The sequence below is a fragment of the Nelusetta ayraudi genome, unplaced genomic scaffold, assembly GCF_046127955.1.
Source record: "Nelusetta ayraudi isolate G7.1 ecotype Tasmania unplaced genomic scaffold, CSIRO-AGI_Nayr_v1 ptg000016l, whole genome shotgun sequence".
Classification (NCBI taxonomy): Eukaryota; Metazoa; Chordata; class Actinopteri; order Tetraodontiformes; family Monacanthidae; genus Nelusetta; species Nelusetta ayraudi.
In genome coordinates, this window is record NW_027466066.1 from 5859693 (window position 1) to 5877278 (window position 17586).

The 17586-nt window shown below is 44.1% G+C and overlaps 3 protein-coding genes across 3 annotated transcripts; 2 read left to right on the forward strand and 1 right to left on the reverse strand.

Moving 5' to 3' along the window:
* The first annotated feature begins 86 nt into the window (after nt 1-86).
* Nucleotides 87-5950, forward strand: gga3b (golgi associated, gamma adaptin ear containing, ARF binding protein 3b). The gene is made up of 17 exons (XM_076024169.1): nt 87-202; nt 698-782; nt 870-945; nt 1033-1131; nt 1240-1363; nt 1443-1546; nt 1712-1792; nt 1959-2096; nt 2440-2521; nt 2601-2726; nt 2827-3075; nt 3607-3689; nt 3766-3908; nt 3989-4275; nt 4353-4522; nt 4973-5083; nt 5184-5950. The coding sequence occupies exons 1-17, from the start codon at nt 163-165 to the stop codon at nt 5292-5294; spliced, it is 2109 nt and encodes a 702-aa protein (XP_075880284.1). The 5' UTR covers nt 87-162; the 3' UTR covers nt 5295-5950.
* Nucleotides 5951-6393: 443 nt separating this feature from the next.
* On the reverse strand, nt 6394-11985 carry nup85 (nucleoporin 85). Its single transcript, XM_076024170.1, has 19 exons — nt 11824-11985; nt 11430-11520; nt 11152-11308; nt 10976-11046; nt 10848-10891; nt 10520-10589; nt 10272-10393; nt 10029-10163; nt 9632-9754; nt 9317-9448; nt 9119-9225; nt 8933-9016; nt 8755-8820; nt 8477-8628; nt 8277-8394; nt 8055-8155; nt 7498-7649; nt 7275-7376; nt 6394-6605 (listed from the first exon to the last, which is right to left on the reverse strand). The coding sequence occupies exons 1-19, from the start codon at nt 11854-11856 to the stop codon at nt 6507-6509; spliced, it is 1959 nt and encodes a 652-aa protein (XP_075880285.1). The 5' UTR covers nt 11857-11985; the 3' UTR covers nt 6394-6506.
* A 670-nt stretch (nt 11986-12655) lies between these two features.
* Nucleotides 12656-17359, forward strand: LOC142886910 (small ubiquitin-related modifier 2-like). The gene is made up of 4 exons (XM_076024171.1): nt 12656-12799; nt 13808-13939; nt 15263-15334; nt 16674-17359. The coding sequence occupies exons 1-4, from the start codon at nt 12779-12781 to the stop codon at nt 16734-16736; spliced, it is 288 nt and encodes a 95-aa protein (XP_075880286.1). The 5' UTR covers nt 12656-12778; the 3' UTR covers nt 16737-17359.
* Nucleotides 17360-17586: the final 227 nt, after the last annotated feature.

Sequence of the window (17586 nt, forward strand, 5' to 3'; positions counted from 1 at the left end):
AAATGCATGCCAGCTTTTCATTCAGCAATTCATAATGTACGAATGTTGACTTGAATTTTTGTGTAGCATATTTTTATGTATTTAATTTTCTGAATTAAATCACTAAAATAATTTTAGCCTCCGGCACTCACGCCGGTGACATCACGTTATGTTTTTAGTGCTATGGCGTACCAGGAAGAGGAGTCGCTAGAATCCTGGCTCAGTGAGTGTTTAATCCAGTTTAATGCGTTCAATAATGTGTTTTACAATCTAGATATGTTACACGGGATAGTCTGTTTGGGACTCGGCCGGTGCAGGAGCTGTCAGCTTGCTGCTAGGATCTTTTATCCCGAATAAGCCAGTTAGAGGCTCCAGGTTGACTCTCGGCTGCCTGAATCATGTTTGGCAGGATGAATGGAGGGCTGTGATTAACACTCCCTGGGTCCGATTTACGTTGTCAGTGCGGTAAAGAGTAGTCGAATCTTCTCAGATCGTGCTAAAAGTTTAATACCTGCAGACAACAGACTCGTCTAACTGACTAATGAGCACCGATGCTAACCCAGAGAACGCCACGGTTATTGCAGATATATTGTTGGGAGACAAATGCTCCCGTGTTATGTTGGTCACAAGACGCGCTGGGCCATATGATACGAACAAAATACGTGTTGCAGCACATGATCCATCCCGAACACACAGGTCGCATTTGTTCCCTCATCAGATAAAGCCACCCATCCGACAAACAGACAGGAGGACTGGGAATACATCATAGGCTTCTGTGATCAGATCAACAAGGAACTAGAAGGGTATGTCTGTTTATACATACACGATCAAATGTTCTGCCATGCGTGTCAGAAGTGAACTCTGTGTTGGCGTTTTGCTTTGTCCGGCAGTCCTCAAATAGCTGTAACCCTGCTCGTACATAAAATCCACTCTCCGCAAGAATGGGAAGCTCTACAGGCCCTGACAGTAAGACCTGCAGCTGCAAAACGCCCAGTGCAACAATTCCCTCCCTTTAAGACGAACAAGCCGTAATCTCAACAACTTTATACCCAGGTGCTGGAGGCGTGCATGAAGAACTGCGGGAGGAGGTTTCACAATGAAGTTGCAAAGTACAGATTTTTAAATGAGCTCATCAAAGTCGTGTCTCCCAAGGTGAGCAGTGTCCCTCTACCATATTCACAGTCCGAACAAGTGATTCATTCGCTCGGTTTTGAGCCGGACTGCCCACCGTATTGCTCACACCAACATTTTGCTTCTCAGTATATGGGCGACAGCGCGCCCGAGAAGGTAAAGCTGAAGATTGTGGAGATGCTGTACAGCTGGACAGCGGCTTTTCCGGGCGAGACCAAGATCAGCGAAGCCTACCAGACGCTCAAGAGGCAGGGTGCGTGGAAATTCCTGGTGCTGTCTCTGTGAAATAATACAAGGATTCCAAATAAATGTAACCCTCCTTGACTTTGAAGGCCTGGTGATGCATGATCCGGAGATCCCGCTGGACCGAACTCTGATTCCTTCCCCTCCAACCAGACCCAAACATCCCGTATTTGACAATGAGGACATGGGAAAGGTGACAGATACAACACGTGTAAAATCTCTCGTGTGTGTGTGTGTGTGTGTGTGTGTGTGTGTGTGTGTGTGTGTGTGTGTGTGTGTGTGTGTGTGTGTGTGTGTGTGTGGTTGCTGTGGGTTGAGGATGACCGCTGTGTTCGTCTACCACTGTGTTGTATTTCAGCTACTTGCAGAGCTTCTCCGCAGTAAAAACCCAGAGGACCTGCAGGAGGCCAACAGACTGATCAAGAACATGGTGAAAGAAGTAAGAACTGCACAAGTCCACCATCATAAAAACACAGTAGTAACGACGTCACTATTTGTGTCAAGTTTTCGCACACCTTAAATATGAAGTTATCTTTTTGTGTCTAACCTTGCCCATTTTCATTTAAAAAAAAAATAATACATGAAATAAAATAAACCCTCATCAGGATGAAGCTCGAGTCCACAAGGTGACCAAGCGAATACACATGCTGGAGGAGGTGAACATCAACGTGAAGCTGCTGACGGAGATGCTCTCGCAGTACAATAAGGACAGCTCCACTGACTCCGACAGGGAGATCATCAAGGTGTGTGTCAGCAGGCTCATGCAAAACACACTGATATAATATTAACATACTAAAAATAAATAAGATAAATAATAAAATAATAATCATGATCATTTAAAAAAAAAAAAGAAGAAGAAGCTCAGCAGCTAAGTAATGCATTGTGGTCTTCTGACTTCTGATAGTTCTTGTGTAAAAGGAACCGGAACCTCCTCAGCACAACAAGCGCTTCTTGTTTCATTGTTGTTGTTGTTGTTGTTGGCAGCATATGTTTGCATTGCAGCCTCTCACTTGGACTGACTCCATGAATTGCAGCGCCGGCTGGTGTCAGACTGTAACACCGTCTCTTTTGTACTTCCGCCACCAGGAGCTCTACGAGCGGTGCGACAAGCTGAGGCGCTCGGCCTTCAAGATGGCCACCGAGGCCGAGGACAACGACGCCAACTTAGGTCTGCTGCTCGCTGGCGACCCCCTCCCTGGCTGGCTTCCTGGCTGGCCGTCGCTAACCTTTGACCCCTTGCTTCGCAGGTGACATCCTGCAGGCGAACGACGACCTGTCGAGGGTCATCAACTCCTATGAGAAGATTGTGGAGGGGCGGCCCATTAACGGCGACAGTGAGGAGCCTCGGTCTGCAGCGCCGGACAACGAAAGCGGTCTGTGGCATTATTAATATCATATTATTAAGTTATTTCTATTATGGAGTAGTAGTTTTTCCCATTTAATCTAATCCTTTTACCCTTTTCCGCCCACCAGAGACTACAGACACACTGATTGACCTGGCTGGACTTGACACTCCCAGCCCTCCTCAGCCTTTAGTCCCTCCCTCCCAGCCGTTAAACCCAGACTCCGCCTTCCCCTCGCCGTTTCCCATCCCCGTCCTGCCTCCCCCTCCCAAACGTCCGGCCGGCTCCCACGACAGTCAGAGCAGCAGCCCCAGTCACGCCACCCTCAGCAAGGCCTCCGCCTCGCTGTCGCTCCTGGATGACGAGCTGCTGTCTTTAGGTGGAACAGCACACTTTGCTTTACCTTATTCTTTATTTCAGACTCAGGGTCCATAGTGAGACAAACATACACAGACACAACAGTAAACGTATAACACATGAAATTAAAGGGAATAAAACTAAAGGCATAAAAATAAAGATTTACATATTTGGTATCAAAAATAGAAATTCTTCGAAGGTAAAAAGAAGAGACAGCTGTGCCAGTGTCTCCAGAACAGGGATTGATATCTGATGGAATTACAGTTGACGAGCACAGACCTAACACAACAAAACAGTCTGTTCAATCATTCTACGCTCTGGCTTTGTGACAAATGGATTCAGGAATCACATTTCACGATAAAGTAGTGAGATTTCATGGATGTAGTTGGAGAATGTCAGTAATTCAAGTCCAACAGGCAAATACTAAGAAGAGGTAAACAGTTCTTTAATTCCATTTCTATGGCCAGTTGATGAAATTAGTGTCCATTACTGCCTTGAGTTTGAGTTCCAAAATAAAAATGGTAAAATCTAAATTCCATTTTCTTCTTTATAGGACTGAATGACCCGCCGGCATCCCTGAGTGGCCAGTCCAAAACCAAACTTGGTGACCTGTCCAATCAGTGGGCTTCCTTGCAGGTGTGCACTGTTTCCTCCGTGCGATTGCGATGCGTAACAGCAGAACTCCCTCATTTCACGTCTCCTTCCTCCGCAGGCCCCGACTGCTGGTGGTGACATATTTGGTGACGCAGCTCCGCTGGGCTCCACGGCGCCACCTGCTGAATCAGCTGCTGTTGCCACGCCCAGTCTTCAGTTCCTGCAAGACCTGGCCCTGACGGGATTCTCCAATCAGAAGAGGTGCAAAGGCGACCAACCTATCTAAAGACAAAATGTCATTCGTCTAGCGATGCGTGTGTGTCATTTCCCTGTTGATCCAGTCAGGTGATGGCCAGAGGAGGCAGCTTTGGGATGCCTGCAGCTACTGCAGCACCACTCCTCATGACCAGGCAGGGCTCCCCCGCCTCCCCCTCCCTGCTGCAGCACGCGGCGCCAGGCTCTCCCGCTCTGGCCCACATCAGGGCCCAGGGTCAGATTTCCGCTCCCGGCAGCCCGCTCTTCCACTCCATGTCCCCCTCCCACCCGTCTCCCCTCCACGGCAGCCCCGCCAGGGCCTCGGACATCTCTCTCAGCAACGTGCACGTCGCTCTGGAAGCCATCAGGCCGAGTAAGAGACGGAAGGAACGACGAGTTGAAAGCGGCGCAATTTTCTTAACCGTGGCCTGTCTCTGATTGGCTCCTCAGGTAAAGTGCTGCCAGTCACGGCCTACGATAAGGACGGCGTTCGCATGCTCCTCAACTTCGCCTCGGACTGCCCCCCTGGCAGGCCCGATGTGTTGGTGATGGTGGTGTCCATGCTGAACACAGCGCCCTTGCCTGTTCACAACGTGCAACTGCAAGCTGCTGTTCCAAAGGTAAAGGGGCAGCAGAAATTCACCATCTGCAAAGACCCTCTTTTCTTGTTTCTTTTATCCGATTGCTAAATCACAGTAGCTGTGTTTCCATTACAACTAGAATTGTGCAAAACCTAAATATAGCAATAAAAAAAACTGGTAATGGAAACAGCTAAATTTCAAAAACCTCTCAGATATGGCTAAAAGGTTTTCACACTCTCATGAGGTGGTTTTTCAGACGTATTGATGCAGAGGTATATCGCAAAAATGGAGTGGAAACACTTTTTTTGCATTTACGAGTCACCGGACGTGACACACGGGGTCACGAGACCAGGAACAATCTGAAACAAACAAACACAAACGTAATTCTTTCAAATGTCACGGGACGAGATTTTACGTGATTTTCGAAATATCGTTTTTATTTTGCGAAAAACTGGTCATGGAAATGCAGCTTCTGTTGCCTTGTTCCAGTCGATGAAAGTGAAGCTGCAGCCTCCATCAGCAACAGAGCTGGCCCCGTTCAACCCCATCCTACCTCCAGCCTCCATCACCCAAATCATGCTGCTGGCCAATCCGACAAAGGTAGCAGACGCGTCGAGAACACATAAGCATAAAGAGGACTTTTGCGTGTGTTGTTGCGGGGCAGCTAGTGATGCTTCCTGTCTTTGTCGGCTCTTTGCAGGAGAAGGTGCGCCTGCGTTACAAGCTGGCCTTCACGCTCGGAGATCGCCCGTGCAACGAGGCGGGTGAGGTCGACCAGTTTCCTCATCAAGAGGCGTGGGGGCATCTATAGCAGAGCCTGGAGTGGGAGAGGGGCGGTGGATCGCTTCATGCTCATTGAAGGAGTGTCTTCGTTCCGGAGAGAAACTCGGCTTCCTTGGCATTCCTCATGGTTGCTCCTTATCGTTTTGTTGTGGCTGACGTGACAAAGACTCTGGTTTGTGCAGCGCTCGTATATATTTCAGCCAGCTAACAGTTTAATGTTACACACTGGAGAACGAGACAACAAATTTAACTCCTGAACAGTGTTTTTAGATGGTTTAACTCCCCCCTGAACACAGCCATAATGAATGTACTAGAAATAATCACTTCTTTGGGATTAAGACTGATCGACAAACTTTACAGTTTAACAAAATACGGGGAAAAATAGAATTAATCCTTAAAATTAACATCTTTTTAGCAGTGTTGCTTATTTATTTAAGCCAAGTCCTCCTTGGCTCACTGACAAGATACTTGAATATAGGAATTTTCTGAGCTAGTTTGGCACTGGAAAGGTTACTTTTGTTTGGTAATCAGTTGTTGTTACAGAAGGCAGTTTACCATCCATGTATTTATTGAACTTAATACAGGCGTCTGTGATTTTATTTTAGTCCTGTTACACAGTACTAGAGGAATGACAGTGGTGACTTTTCTGTAGTCAAGAAGACAAATTAAGCAATTATGGTGGTCAGTTAATTCAGCAGTGTCATTCTAGATTAAATATGCCCACATAGAAATCCAGTTTATCTGAATATTGTCTTATCCCTCCCAAAGTGTTAAATACTGTCATGTCTCTTGTTTACTTTGAAGTATCAGAGTGTTTTTCAGAACTTTGTTAATGTAACAGGAATTTCAATTTTCTAGCTCCTCGAGGGTGGGGACTGTGACCTGGTGAACAAATTCTGAAGGACTGAGAAACTCTTTGACCCGTTCCTTTGTCAGACCCCAAACCAGTGTCACGTGGGGCTGCACAGAAGTACGTTTTTAGTGTACATAGTGAGTCGTGTATGTACTGCTTGTCATATGACCGATGAACACGTGATGTTACGATCCTGGGAGAGTGTCAGGGCTGTAAATACTGTATGTATGATGCTCAATGTTTGTGCTGCATGAAACAAATAAATGTCTTTCCATGGATGTCTGGTATTTATAACACCATGACTTTTTTTTGTAATTTATTATTAAAGAGTAGAGTTTGGTTGACAAAATTTTATGTACAATACAAAATGCAAAACAGCCTCGACGTTTATGCTTCCACGGTGCCCTCTTTGACTATCGCCATAGCCAGATTCCTGGCCAGAGCCAGTCTGAGCAGCTCCACTTTGGTCACTTCCACCTCTTCATCCTGAAAAGATGAACATTATCATAGAATACGGTAGATCTGCAACATTACGGTTGTAAGAAGAATGACAAATATAGCACGGCAGTCTTGAGTCTACTACAAACCAATCAAAGCACCAAGAGTTTAGCCATTTTGAAAAGGTACCATTTTAAAGTGAACACAAACACCATTATCATAAATCACAGTGATGTGGATAAGCAAAATATTTGACAGAATGAGATTTTAAAGTAATTTACATTATTAAAAAAATACTGATTCCAACTAGGGATGTTAACGATCGGTTATCGATTAATTGTTGATTAAGAATTTAATTGATTAAATTAAATTAGTTGCAATTGAACATTTTTTACACTGGGTATTTTTTTGTTAAATGGTGTTAAAAAAAAGTTGAAATATGACTCATTAGAATTCAACTTAAAGTCAGAGAATAAGTGTTTAGGGTGTTTTTACTGTTCTCTCATGTAAAAATGTGTCAAATTGGACCCTCAACATTATTTAAGGGTTAAAAAATGTGTTCCTTGCAAAAAAAATTGCAGCTTCTCAATTAATCGCCAATCAATCGATAAAGTCAATCAACTAATGATTAATGAATTAATCGATAATTTGCACCCCTAGTTCCAACCTTGAGGGCTGTATTGCATCTCAAAAGCAGAACGAGCAAGAGTTGCGTACCTGCATGGCTTTGTCTGCACCAGGGGCTGTGGTGTTGAGAGAGGAGGTGAGCTCCTCTAAACAAAACATCAGCTCATGGGTTTGGTCTGCAGAGAAGATCACCTGAAAACATTCAGCAAAGGTTCAATTTGATATTTAAAATAATATTGAGAATAATCTTAAGCATTATTGTCTTCCTATATTTAATCAACATTTTACTTGACACTCTACGGTCACGGCCGACCTCTTTCTGCTCCAGCAGCGGCAGGGCATCGGTCAGCAGTGTCATCCAGAAGCTGCGGGGGGCGATCTTGGCCGTCATGAGCGAGAGGAGCAGTTTTGCCGCTTCGGTGAAGCGCTTCTCTCCGTACAGTTTGTGGAACTCCCGGTACTTTCCTGAGGTTGAGCGAGCAACATGGGCCACATGTTAATACTGACACACGTGGTCACAGAGGATTCACAGACTGTCGACAATAGAATCAAAGCTTGATGTCAAACGTATTCAAAGAAAAAGAATAATGTCCCTGAGAAATGGAGATAAGTGTGCAGTAGCCACATGTGTAAAAGGTTGATCTCTTCAGACATTCTTCAAGTAAAACACAGTCACATGTCACTGCTATAGAAAGTGGCCTTGCTGCTATTTTATCTGCCGACAGCACTCGAGACTAGAAGGGAAGACCTCCGAGCAGCGACTGTCCCTGCATTCATTCCCACATTTAATGTGTGACTTCAGTTCTTGGAGCAGCTGAGTCGCAAACTGATTAGTGACACCATGCTGCAATGTGTTTGTGTGTGTTGTACCAAGGAAAGTGAGCCTGTCACTGAGCAGCATTGCCGGGCCCAAGTTGTCAATGAGGTCCAAATCAGAGAAGGTCCCTCTGACGCAGTAATCCTGTAAAAACCTGAACAGACAAATAAATACAAATAGCCTGTAAACAGAGGGCTGAATATGAAACCTTGAGGATGCCATGGTGTGGCATTCTGTTAAACAGCCTGAAGAGTCGGTGCATGAAGGGAACTCACTTCTCTGAAATGAGCGTCGCGAAGGCCGCATCTTTGGCCCTGATGCTCCAGGACAGAGCCGAGCCCAGTCTGTTGTTCCGCAGGGCCTGCATAGCCATGATCTTGCAGATACTTCTGACTGGAAGAGGACGAGGATTTTTAGAAAGCGAACCCGCACTCAGACGGAAAAGAAGAAACGCAGGAGTCCGTTGGTGCGTCACCTTGCTCTGACATCTGCCTGTTCTCGCAGATCCTGAGAACCTTGAGGGCTTTGCGCTCCGTTTCTAATGGAACGCGCTCAATCTGCAGCTCCAGGTAGACGCGGCCAAACTCTGGACAGTGGTCAAAGTAGTCCACGGCCAGCTGCCACAGACTTCAAAACAAGATTATGAATTAGCTATAGATTCAATTATTAACACAAAATGTTGTCGTATAAAGCACTCAATACAACAAAAAGCCATGTTTGCCACTTAGCGGAAACGGTAAAATCAAGTTGTACCTGTGGTGTGTGAAAAGACCAGAGGCGTATTCCAACAACAGGAACTCTCTCAAGTTTGAGCCAAAGCTGAAACACAAATGGAAAGATGCAGTCGGTGCCGATCAATAATGTGCGCAGGCTTATGTGAAAAAGCTCCTCCAGACACAATTGGGTAAGAAGGAGTCAGACGGGGCCTTACTGTAGATTGTGCGACTGGAGGAGTTTGCAGTGGTCCAGCAGGTCAGTCAAATGGGCCACAAACCACCAGTTGTTCAGTGCAATACTAAAGAGACGGTTAAATTAAAAAAAAGTGTAAATGGCTTGCATGTCACTTGTGTGTATTGCATTGCATGAACTTAAAGATGAAGCTCCTCTTGCGTCTCACCTGCAGTCCTTGATGACCTGGTGGATGTCAAACTCAAAGGCAGCCAGTAAGATGCTGTCCAGAGGCTCGGGGAGGCTCCTCGAGTCCAAGAACACGGTCAGGCACGACTGAAAGACAAACCACTAGGAAGCTGAAGAGCTGTCGGGAGCAGTGAGCGGAAGAAGTGAACGGAGCCGCAGCAGTGTGAGTGAGGCGCACCTGCGCGTAGAAATGCAGTTCAGTGGGTTTGACTGATGGGTGGCCGTAGAGCAGGCGAGTTACCAGGTAGTGGTACCAGGTGCCGAGCAGTTCCTTGAGTTCCAGCAAGATGTCCTCATCCCCGGCTAGAATCTGAAATAAAGCTTTCAATTTTAGATTTGCATTGCAACAAATGCACGATCTCCTAGAAGTATGAAAGAAATAATAAGCCTACATTTCAACATTACTGATAGGCCTATCTGCCAGGTGTGTGTGATGCTACAGACCATTTGAGGTGTCGTGTACATGGAAGAGGATGACGGAGACTGAGCCGACCTTGCAGATGATCTCTAGGTGCCGGTTGCTGGCGAACGAGTTGTCCTGCAAGCAGCGCTCCACCTCCTCGTGCCAGTGCCTCCACTTCACGTCAAACTCTGTCAGCGTCTGCGTGCCACCAGGCTGAAAGCAGCCACCACACAAGAGTTTCAAAAAAAAAAACAAACACGGACGAGCTTAACTGTGCATAACAGAATGCTTGTATGAAACCTGTGAATGGAGAGACAAAGTGCAAACTCGTATTCACCTTGCGTTAACTCTGTGTTTTTATAAACATTTATCAGGTCGACATCTGTTACCAAGCCGTCGCTATGAGAATCCCTTTGCTTTTCAGATCAATATTTTCAGTTCGGCTGAATCAATTGTATATACGAAGCACACAAGCAGCTCCTCTTACGTTGTAGAAGGGCATCTTGCTGAGCAGATTGTCCATCAGCTTGTACATGCTCCTGGCAGCAGGATGCAAGTTGGCCTGTTTCACCAACATCGGTCTGACTTTGTCCAAGCTGCCCTGCAGCACGAAGCCAATCACCTGCACGGGCCACAAACAGGGTTCTTGATAAGTGGGGATTCAGAGTCAGATCACAAATGATTTGACTGAAACATTTAGAATCAGCGTAAAAAATAAATCTGCACTCACCACATCCCAATAGTCATGGTGCTCAGCTGGGCTCTCACTTTGCAGCACGTCTCTGGCTTTCTCATCCACATCAGCCTTGTGTAATTTCACCCAGTCCAGCAGGTGGAGAAGCAGGGAACCCGCTGAGGAAACAAAGGCACTTTCAATATTTATTTTTTTTTTGTATGTAGGATTCACATGAGTTTATAAAATCTATATTACGGGAAAAAAAGTTAGTTAATCTCCCATGTAGTGTGTCCGGCTCTTACCAGGTGCACTGTCGATAAACAGCACTTCACACAGGTTCCAGATGAGTTCTATGGCTAGCAGAATGGACACCTGTGATTCCAGAGCAGAGTTACTTTATACAATTACTTTATTTTTGCTCGAGGATTATCACAAGTGTAAAGTTCATGTACGGCACATTATTTTCTTTAAGAGTCTTTATTTTAAATGTGATGATGTCATCACTGCATCAGTAAACTAATGTTCAAAAATCCAACGCCGTCTAATTAGTTGATCTGGAGCAAACACAATATCCAAATACAGATGGCATTGTTATTCTATGGCACGCACACAAAACGTAACCACACAAACCTGATTTCCGTATTGTTTTGCCAATTCCGAATCTTTTGTAAAAACTGCAAAAAAAGGTAAAGTAGCAAAAGATGAATTACCACAATTTAAAAATCACATTATCAAAAAAAATCATTTAAAATTCTCACCTGCAACCTGGCGAAGTTCCTCCATACATGCTCGAATCACAGATCTGTAATTTTTACTAATGCTGACAAATCTTTTGTTTAAAAAGAAGAAGAAAAGAAAATCAAGTTTTAGATCACAATAATATTTCCAGCAATATGTACTTATTTACCAAAACGTGTACATTAGCTGCTCTTACTGTGCTTTCTTATTCTTGCTGGTGAGGTCCTCTCCAATTGTTTGCAAGCCAACAAAGATGTGATGAGACTCATTAAAGAGTTTGCGCAAAATAGGGGAGTATATGTCCTCATCCTTTCTGACCTCATGGATGAAGGGAGTTGACGATCCTGTACCACCTTAAACAAAAAACAGAGTGGAGAGGTCAAGAATTAAGTAGCATTTGGATTAAAGAGTAATTACTAGTGTGTTCATTGTTGGGGGACAGATGTGGGTAGTCCTGTTGTTATGTAAACATACCTGTTGATTTGTAACATGTCTCATACACAAGGATATCACCCGGTCCCCATGCAACTCCCATATGCCTGCCTGCACCAACGGCGGGAATGTTCTGTATTTCAAGAAGAGAGAAAAACGCACTATAGTTAAAAGAGGTGACAGGAGTTAAAGTCGTTGAGTTCAATGGGTTAAATTAAAGCACACTTTGGGATACTGTACACAGAAGACAAATGCAACCATTCTCAGAATACATTGCACGACAGAGTGCGATGATTGCCCCTGGATTAGATGTATTGTTACTGCATAATTTGGGCAAATTAGTCAAAACTTTAGCTTCAAGTGATACGCTTAGCAAGGATGCTACAAGCGAAGTCAGGAGGGGAGAGGAGAGAAACTAAGTCATGAGTTTACTTACGGTGACCGCCGGCTCAACGTCTACCTCCTCCATCAGAAAACTATCCAAACAGTGAAATACAGTATAAACGGTCCACTATCCAGCAGTAAACGTCTCAAGTCATAAACTGCAGGTACCGCATTGCTTACCCGCCTACTTTGAAAGCCCTTTTGTCGCAAGTGATGACGTAGTTGACAGATGTCCTTTATTTTGCCTGTTTGTTTTTTCCCCCCCCCCCCAAACCAATTTAATGTATTGCAATTTCATAACCAGAGGTTTGTCGGAAAAGAGATTGATGTTTAGTGTTATAAGTCAACCCTAAAATATCATAAATAATTATCAAAAATTTTTAATAAGGTAGCTTCAGAAGCTGTTGAATTGTTGTTTTTTTGTTATTATTGTTATTGAATGATATAGGGTTAGTGGGGTCCCTAAGCAACTGTCGATTAATTTAAAGCATTACAATTTCTGTTTTGGAATTAAAATGAAGTGATTTACTAGCTTTAGTTTTCCTGCCTTGGCAAACAGGAAAACAAGATGGCTGCTGGAATCAGTGGAGCAAAAAGGGGGATGAGAGCGCACGTTTTAAATTTCCAGGGGCCCGATACCACGTTCATGCTGACGAAGCACCAACATTCTGTTAGTTGGTCACATGATTGTGTGGCGCGGGTTTCATATGAGATACAAACATAAAACAGGTTACACTAAAAGGAAAAAAAAAATAAAGCGAAATATCGCCTTGCGCGTTCACGTGTCGTGGCGTGTGCCTTTAACGGGCACGGAGACCCTCCCGCCCGTGTCTAGACTGCGCGTCCAGCCCCACGTGACCTCCCGCAGCCACTCACAAGGCGGCACTGTGGACGCGCGTGGCGCCGTGAGCGCGCACGTACGGTTCGAATTATTAAACCGCGAACGAGCACGTGCGCGAGCCCGTGTTCTTTGTGTAGCAGTGTCGAGAAGCGCCAAAAGATTGACCATGGCTGACGAAAAACCAAAGGTGAGTGCCGCGATGCAACCATTCCGCTGCCATATTTTACTACGCTCGCAGTTGGAGCTTCTTTTGGTATAAATAGACATTTCCCCGCGCGTACTGTTTGAAAGTTAAGGCACATATATTTTTTTAACCGCCAGCTACATAACGTTACTTTGCCATACCGGAAGGCTTGTGAACGCGCATCCACAGGCGCGCACATCGCTCCGTCTGCTTGCCTGACCACACACGCGAAGCAGCCAGCTGGTGTCATCCTTGGACCGCGTCTCTTTGCGACGAGACAGCGTGTGGTGTGCGCTGAAAAGTCTCCCGCGCATCAATTGGCGCAAGTGGAGAAAAGTTTTTGCACTTGCGCGGTTGGTGTAAATAGCTGGTAACAGACTGTAAACAAAAGGGGGACGTTGAACCGTTTCAGTGACTGTTAGGAAGGACGTTTGACCGTTTTATTGACTTGTAGCAGGGGGGCTTTATGTTGAATTTTGTTTTGCGGTGGATAGAAGCGGGCGAACTGGCACACGTGTTCCTGTGGTTATCCATATATTAGTACTAGTGGTTGTAGTAGCATTACTTGTAAAAATCACCAAATACAGTTCAAGCCGATGAAGTTAATTTGGAATAAAATTTGCCTTTAATCTGAACGCGATAGAACTCTGAGTGACATGGATTTTAAATTTAACCACCACATACTAAATACATTGTCTCTTTTATGAAAGCTACAAAAACTAAATTCTTGACGTTCAAGTATTTTGAAACGTGTCTCAGGTGCAAGTTTCGTTTATCTTAAGTTTTAAGGTGCACAGTGTTAACCTGTCATTTGTGGCAATTTCCTTTGTAGCCAACTGCCACCTTGTTTTTTTTTGTTGTTGTTTTTTTTGACACAGTGACAGTAATCGCTTGTGCAAGTCAGAGCAGGGTGGGTCCTAAAGTTGAGACGAAACTGACTGTGTACATTCATATGATTTAGATTGATTGATATTTGCTTTACGTTGTCATCTGTCTGACTTCCTCCCACAGGAAGGCGTGAAGACGGAGGGCAACGAACACATAAACTTGAAGGTCGCAGGTCAGGATGGGTCGGTGGTGCAGTTCAAGATCAAAAGGCACACGCCGCTCAGCAAACTCATGAAAGCCTACTGCGACAGACAGGTGGGTTTCACACACCATGTAATCACAACGACAATGGCGCCCTCGTCGTCGATGCACAGGATGACCTCACAGGTCAACGTTCTTTTCAGTGATTGAAGAGCACAGAAGCTTTGGTGGGGTTGTGCGTCTTAGGTGTCATTATCGTTGAAACGGCTGCCGAAAAATGAATAAGTATAATATTTGAACTGAAAATAAGGTGTTAAAAATTCCAAATCAGCAAATAAACAGTTTTTGAGGCCCATAATAAGCTATATTCCCCTTGTATATTTTTTTTTACACCCAATCTCCCTCTGTCTCCTCTTTCTTTCCCTCCCACAAAAACCCATGCCAGCCCAGTGAGTCAGCACACACACACACACACAATGGTAGTGCTGTTGAGCTGGCATACCCGAGTCTTACATTTTCACCATTACACACATGGGCTTTTCCTGCCACAACATGCTAAAACGTTTGTCGTTAAAAGGCCTCCCTAAGTGAGAACTTAGGTGACGGTTGAAATATTTACCCATTTAACACTAAGAGTCTGTTTCCTTCTTTGCAGAGGGTGAGGCACGGGAGTGTTGTAATACTGCGCAATGCTGCATTTACATCTCATGGAAATGAGTGATGGAGTTGTTTGATGCCAAAGCTCAAGCTTTGAGGGGCTAAATATCCATAGTTAGCCCTCTGTGAATAGCATCCAGCAAAACCTTCATGCTAATTCTGATGGTCTGTTGTACATTCCGCGTTTGGAAGGGTATTAAGAAAAAAAAACAACTGGGAACGTTGTCACTTACCTGGGCAAGGTGTCATGTTGTGCCTAACATGTCACGTTGTGGGAGTGTGACAGCTCTTGGTCTTCTGCCTAAACTAAGGGCTACAAAGCCATTGCTAAAGTCTTCTACATCTCTCTCATCCCTCCTGAAAATCAAACCTGCGGCGGTCTAAGACAAAACATTCTTAATCACAGAACAAAATCTCAAGAGTTGCCAACAGCAGTGCAGAGCGCAATCGTCTCTGAAGTTGTCCTTTGACAATGCTGACAGACGTTTTTCCTAACGTTAGGATGAGAGTTGAGCGGCACTTGAAACTGAATCCTTGTAGTTATTTTGTTCTCTGTGTCCATTTATTGAATCAAATGTCTGCCGTGCAGCTTTCTGTTTCTCGTTATTCACGCTCACCACAGAGGAGGGTGCAACCGTTTCACACTGCCTCTTAAACTATAGCAGACGTCCACCAAATACATGTTTTGTTACGAGTTATCGGAATAGGATATACGCTTAGTGCTTACAAATCTGGGTGGTGCTGGCTCAGGTTACAACGTAGGTGTGTTTGTCTCCGCAGGGACTTGAAATGAGGCAAATCAGATTCAGATTCGACGGGCAGCCAATAAATGAAACGGACACACCAGCACAGGTGAGTGGAAAGTCCTGAGACAAAAAGTGCAAGCTAAGGAAACAGACAAAAGGGTGCACAGGCTTTATGACAGGCTGGAACATGCTTCACAGCCACCCCCACCATCGCGTTTGCTAATGCACATTAATGAACACGTCTCCACAGTTAGTGTTTGATTCAAAACTCCCGACTTTAGAGTCATATATATCTTCTGTCAAACTGGCCCGGAAACCTGAACTGCATCCAAGAAAATCCTGGGACCACCCAAGTCATGTCCACTGTAAAATAAAACTATCATTGTCACATTTAGTATTTCATTATTTCAACTTAACAAAGGTCTTTGCTTGCCTACACCTTTGCAGACAGTCATCATTTGTCACTAGTATGCAGGGTAGGCTATACACATCTTGCTAATAAAGAAAAATCTAAACTAAACAGTATACTTGTTATCGCATCACTAAATTCTGTTTACATGCAAAAAAAACAACAACATACAACCTAGCTACAATATTCATTCCATGTAAACAAAGTGCTGTAAAATGACAGTGATTTGTTTGAGGCACTGCGGTATTGAGTCCAAGATGGCAGTGATCCATACTGCATTAATAACATAGTACAGTAATCAGATTTTTCTGTCCACAAGGTGGTGCAAAGTGCTCACTGTCTGGTGACTATATTGCTTAGATGCTGTATGCAATAATGACTACATATATGTTATCTATTGTAATACAGTAATACTAATATACAGTATATTCTGCTGCTAGGTACACAGTGACCTGTGTCTATGGTGATTTCAGTCCCCACTTATTTGCTAGTGTTGTCACAATACCAAAATAATGACTTTGATGCAATACCCACTTACGATGTTTTAATACTGATACTGTTTTTTTGAAAATATTTTTTTCCACTCTAAAATTATAATTTTACACTGTTAAACATACAGGTGACTCATTAGCACTTTTTCTATTCCTCGTAACTCCTCATTGCATCAAGTTGTTTGTCACATTTTGTCCTGAAAGAAGTCAAATGATGAACCAACGCCTTCTTTTAACAGCCTGGGGTTTTAGAGCTTGTCGAGTTATTTTCCAAAATAAAAGCCTGGCTTTGTCAGATTTGTTTGTTGCCAAGCAAATAATACTCTAAAGTTCAGGCAAAGCCAAGTTTCAGCAAGTTTCTCTGTAATGCTAGTTAAGCCCTGTCATGATGTCATCGAAACTCATTTTAATAATAAAGCCAGAACTGCAAGATTGCGACGCCACTGCGCAAAGGAGTAGACAAAATATGTCGACTAAATGCTGAACTGTGAGTTTGTGTTGTCCCTCAGCCGTGGCATTAATCTAAATATCTTCTTCTTTATCAGCTGGAAATGGAAGACGAGGATACAATTGACGTGTTTCAGCAACAGACCGGAGGCCTGATTTAATCTTCAGCGTGTGTGTCACCCTTTTCGAGCCAATGTTTCCCCACCTGCGATCCACAGCAGCTGCTTCCTGAAAACTCACCCTGTCGTTTCAACAAAATGTCATTGCGAGGAGCTCTCGTTTCTGTTACACATTACTGCTGTATAGAGTTTTAGTTCTTGCTCTTGATACCTTCATTTTGTAAATATAACCACATCCAGATTGGCCAGAATTTTGTTCTTGTTGGTTAATGTTCTTTTAAGATTAACGTTTGGGACTTTTTCAGTTTGAGGACCCTCTGTAAGGCTGCAGACAGAAGTGGTGATCGAGGGAGAACTAGGAACGCCACCGTAACTGATCAAATGTTTCCGCACGAGGCCGGGCCAGTGTTTCGACGCTGTACTGTTTGGGGAATGTGTTCAGGCCGGATTGTGACTTGTGTTCTATTACCATCAGAAAAGAAAAATGTTGATTTTATACATTTTTTATATAGACGTGTATGTGTAGAGAAACTTCTTGATGACTCATTTGACAAGGCCAACATCCAAAGCGTGGACAGGCGTGAGAAGATGTTTCTGTTAAAATAAATGATGGTATTGTCTATGAAAATGCGTGTTTAAAAATAAAGCTATTGTCATTTTTTTTTTTCAAACTACCATTAATGTTTGTCATCTCTGTTTTTAAACGAACGAGATAGATAGATAGATAGATAGATAGATAGATAGATAGATATTTTAGTCGCATCACATTATTAACACCAGTAAAGGCCCTTGGGAGTGTACGGTCTGTTCACTTGACACCAAGCCCGAGACCAGCCACCAACAAGCCGTGCGAGCACTGGTGCCTCCTGACCAATGGCGTTGCAGCCATTGC

Excerpts from the sequence above, each read along its gene's own strand:
- gga3b (XM_076024169.1), top strand. The coding sequence starts at position 163 with ATGGCGTACCAGGAAGAGGAGTCGCTAGAATCCTGGCTCA. Across the intron at positions 3,076-3,606 it reads TGACGAGCTGCTGTCTTTAG|GACTGAATGACCCGCCGGCA; the intron begins GTGGAACAGCAC and ends TCTTCTTTATAG. Across the intron at positions 4,276-4,352 it reads TCTGGAAGCCATCAGGCCGA|GTAAAGTGCTGCCAGTCACG; the intron begins GTAAGAGACGGA and ends TTGGCTCCTCAG.
- LOC142886910 (XM_076024171.1), top strand. The coding sequence starts at position 12,779 with ATGGCTGACGAAAAACCAAAG. Across the intron at positions 12,800-13,807 it reads TGGCTGACGAAAAACCAAAG|GAAGGCGTGAAGACGGAGGG; the intron begins GTGAGTGCCGCG and ends TTCCTCCCACAG. Across the intron at positions 13,940-15,262 it reads AAGCCTACTGCGACAGACAG|GGACTTGAAATGAGGCAAAT; the intron begins GTGGGTTTCACA and ends TTGTCTCCGCAG.
- nup85 (XM_076024170.1), bottom strand. The coding sequence starts at position 11,856 with ATGGAGGAGGTAGACGTTGAGCCGGCGGTCACC. Across the intron at positions 9,755-10,028 it reads GCAAGATGCCCTTCTACAAC|CCTGGTGGCACGCAGACGCT; the intron begins GTAAGAGGAGCT and ends GGCTGCTTTCAG. Across the intron at positions 8,395-8,476 it reads CAGGCAGATGTCAGAGCAAG|TCAGAAGTATCTGCAAGATC; the intron begins GTGACGCACCAA and ends GTCCTCTTCCAG.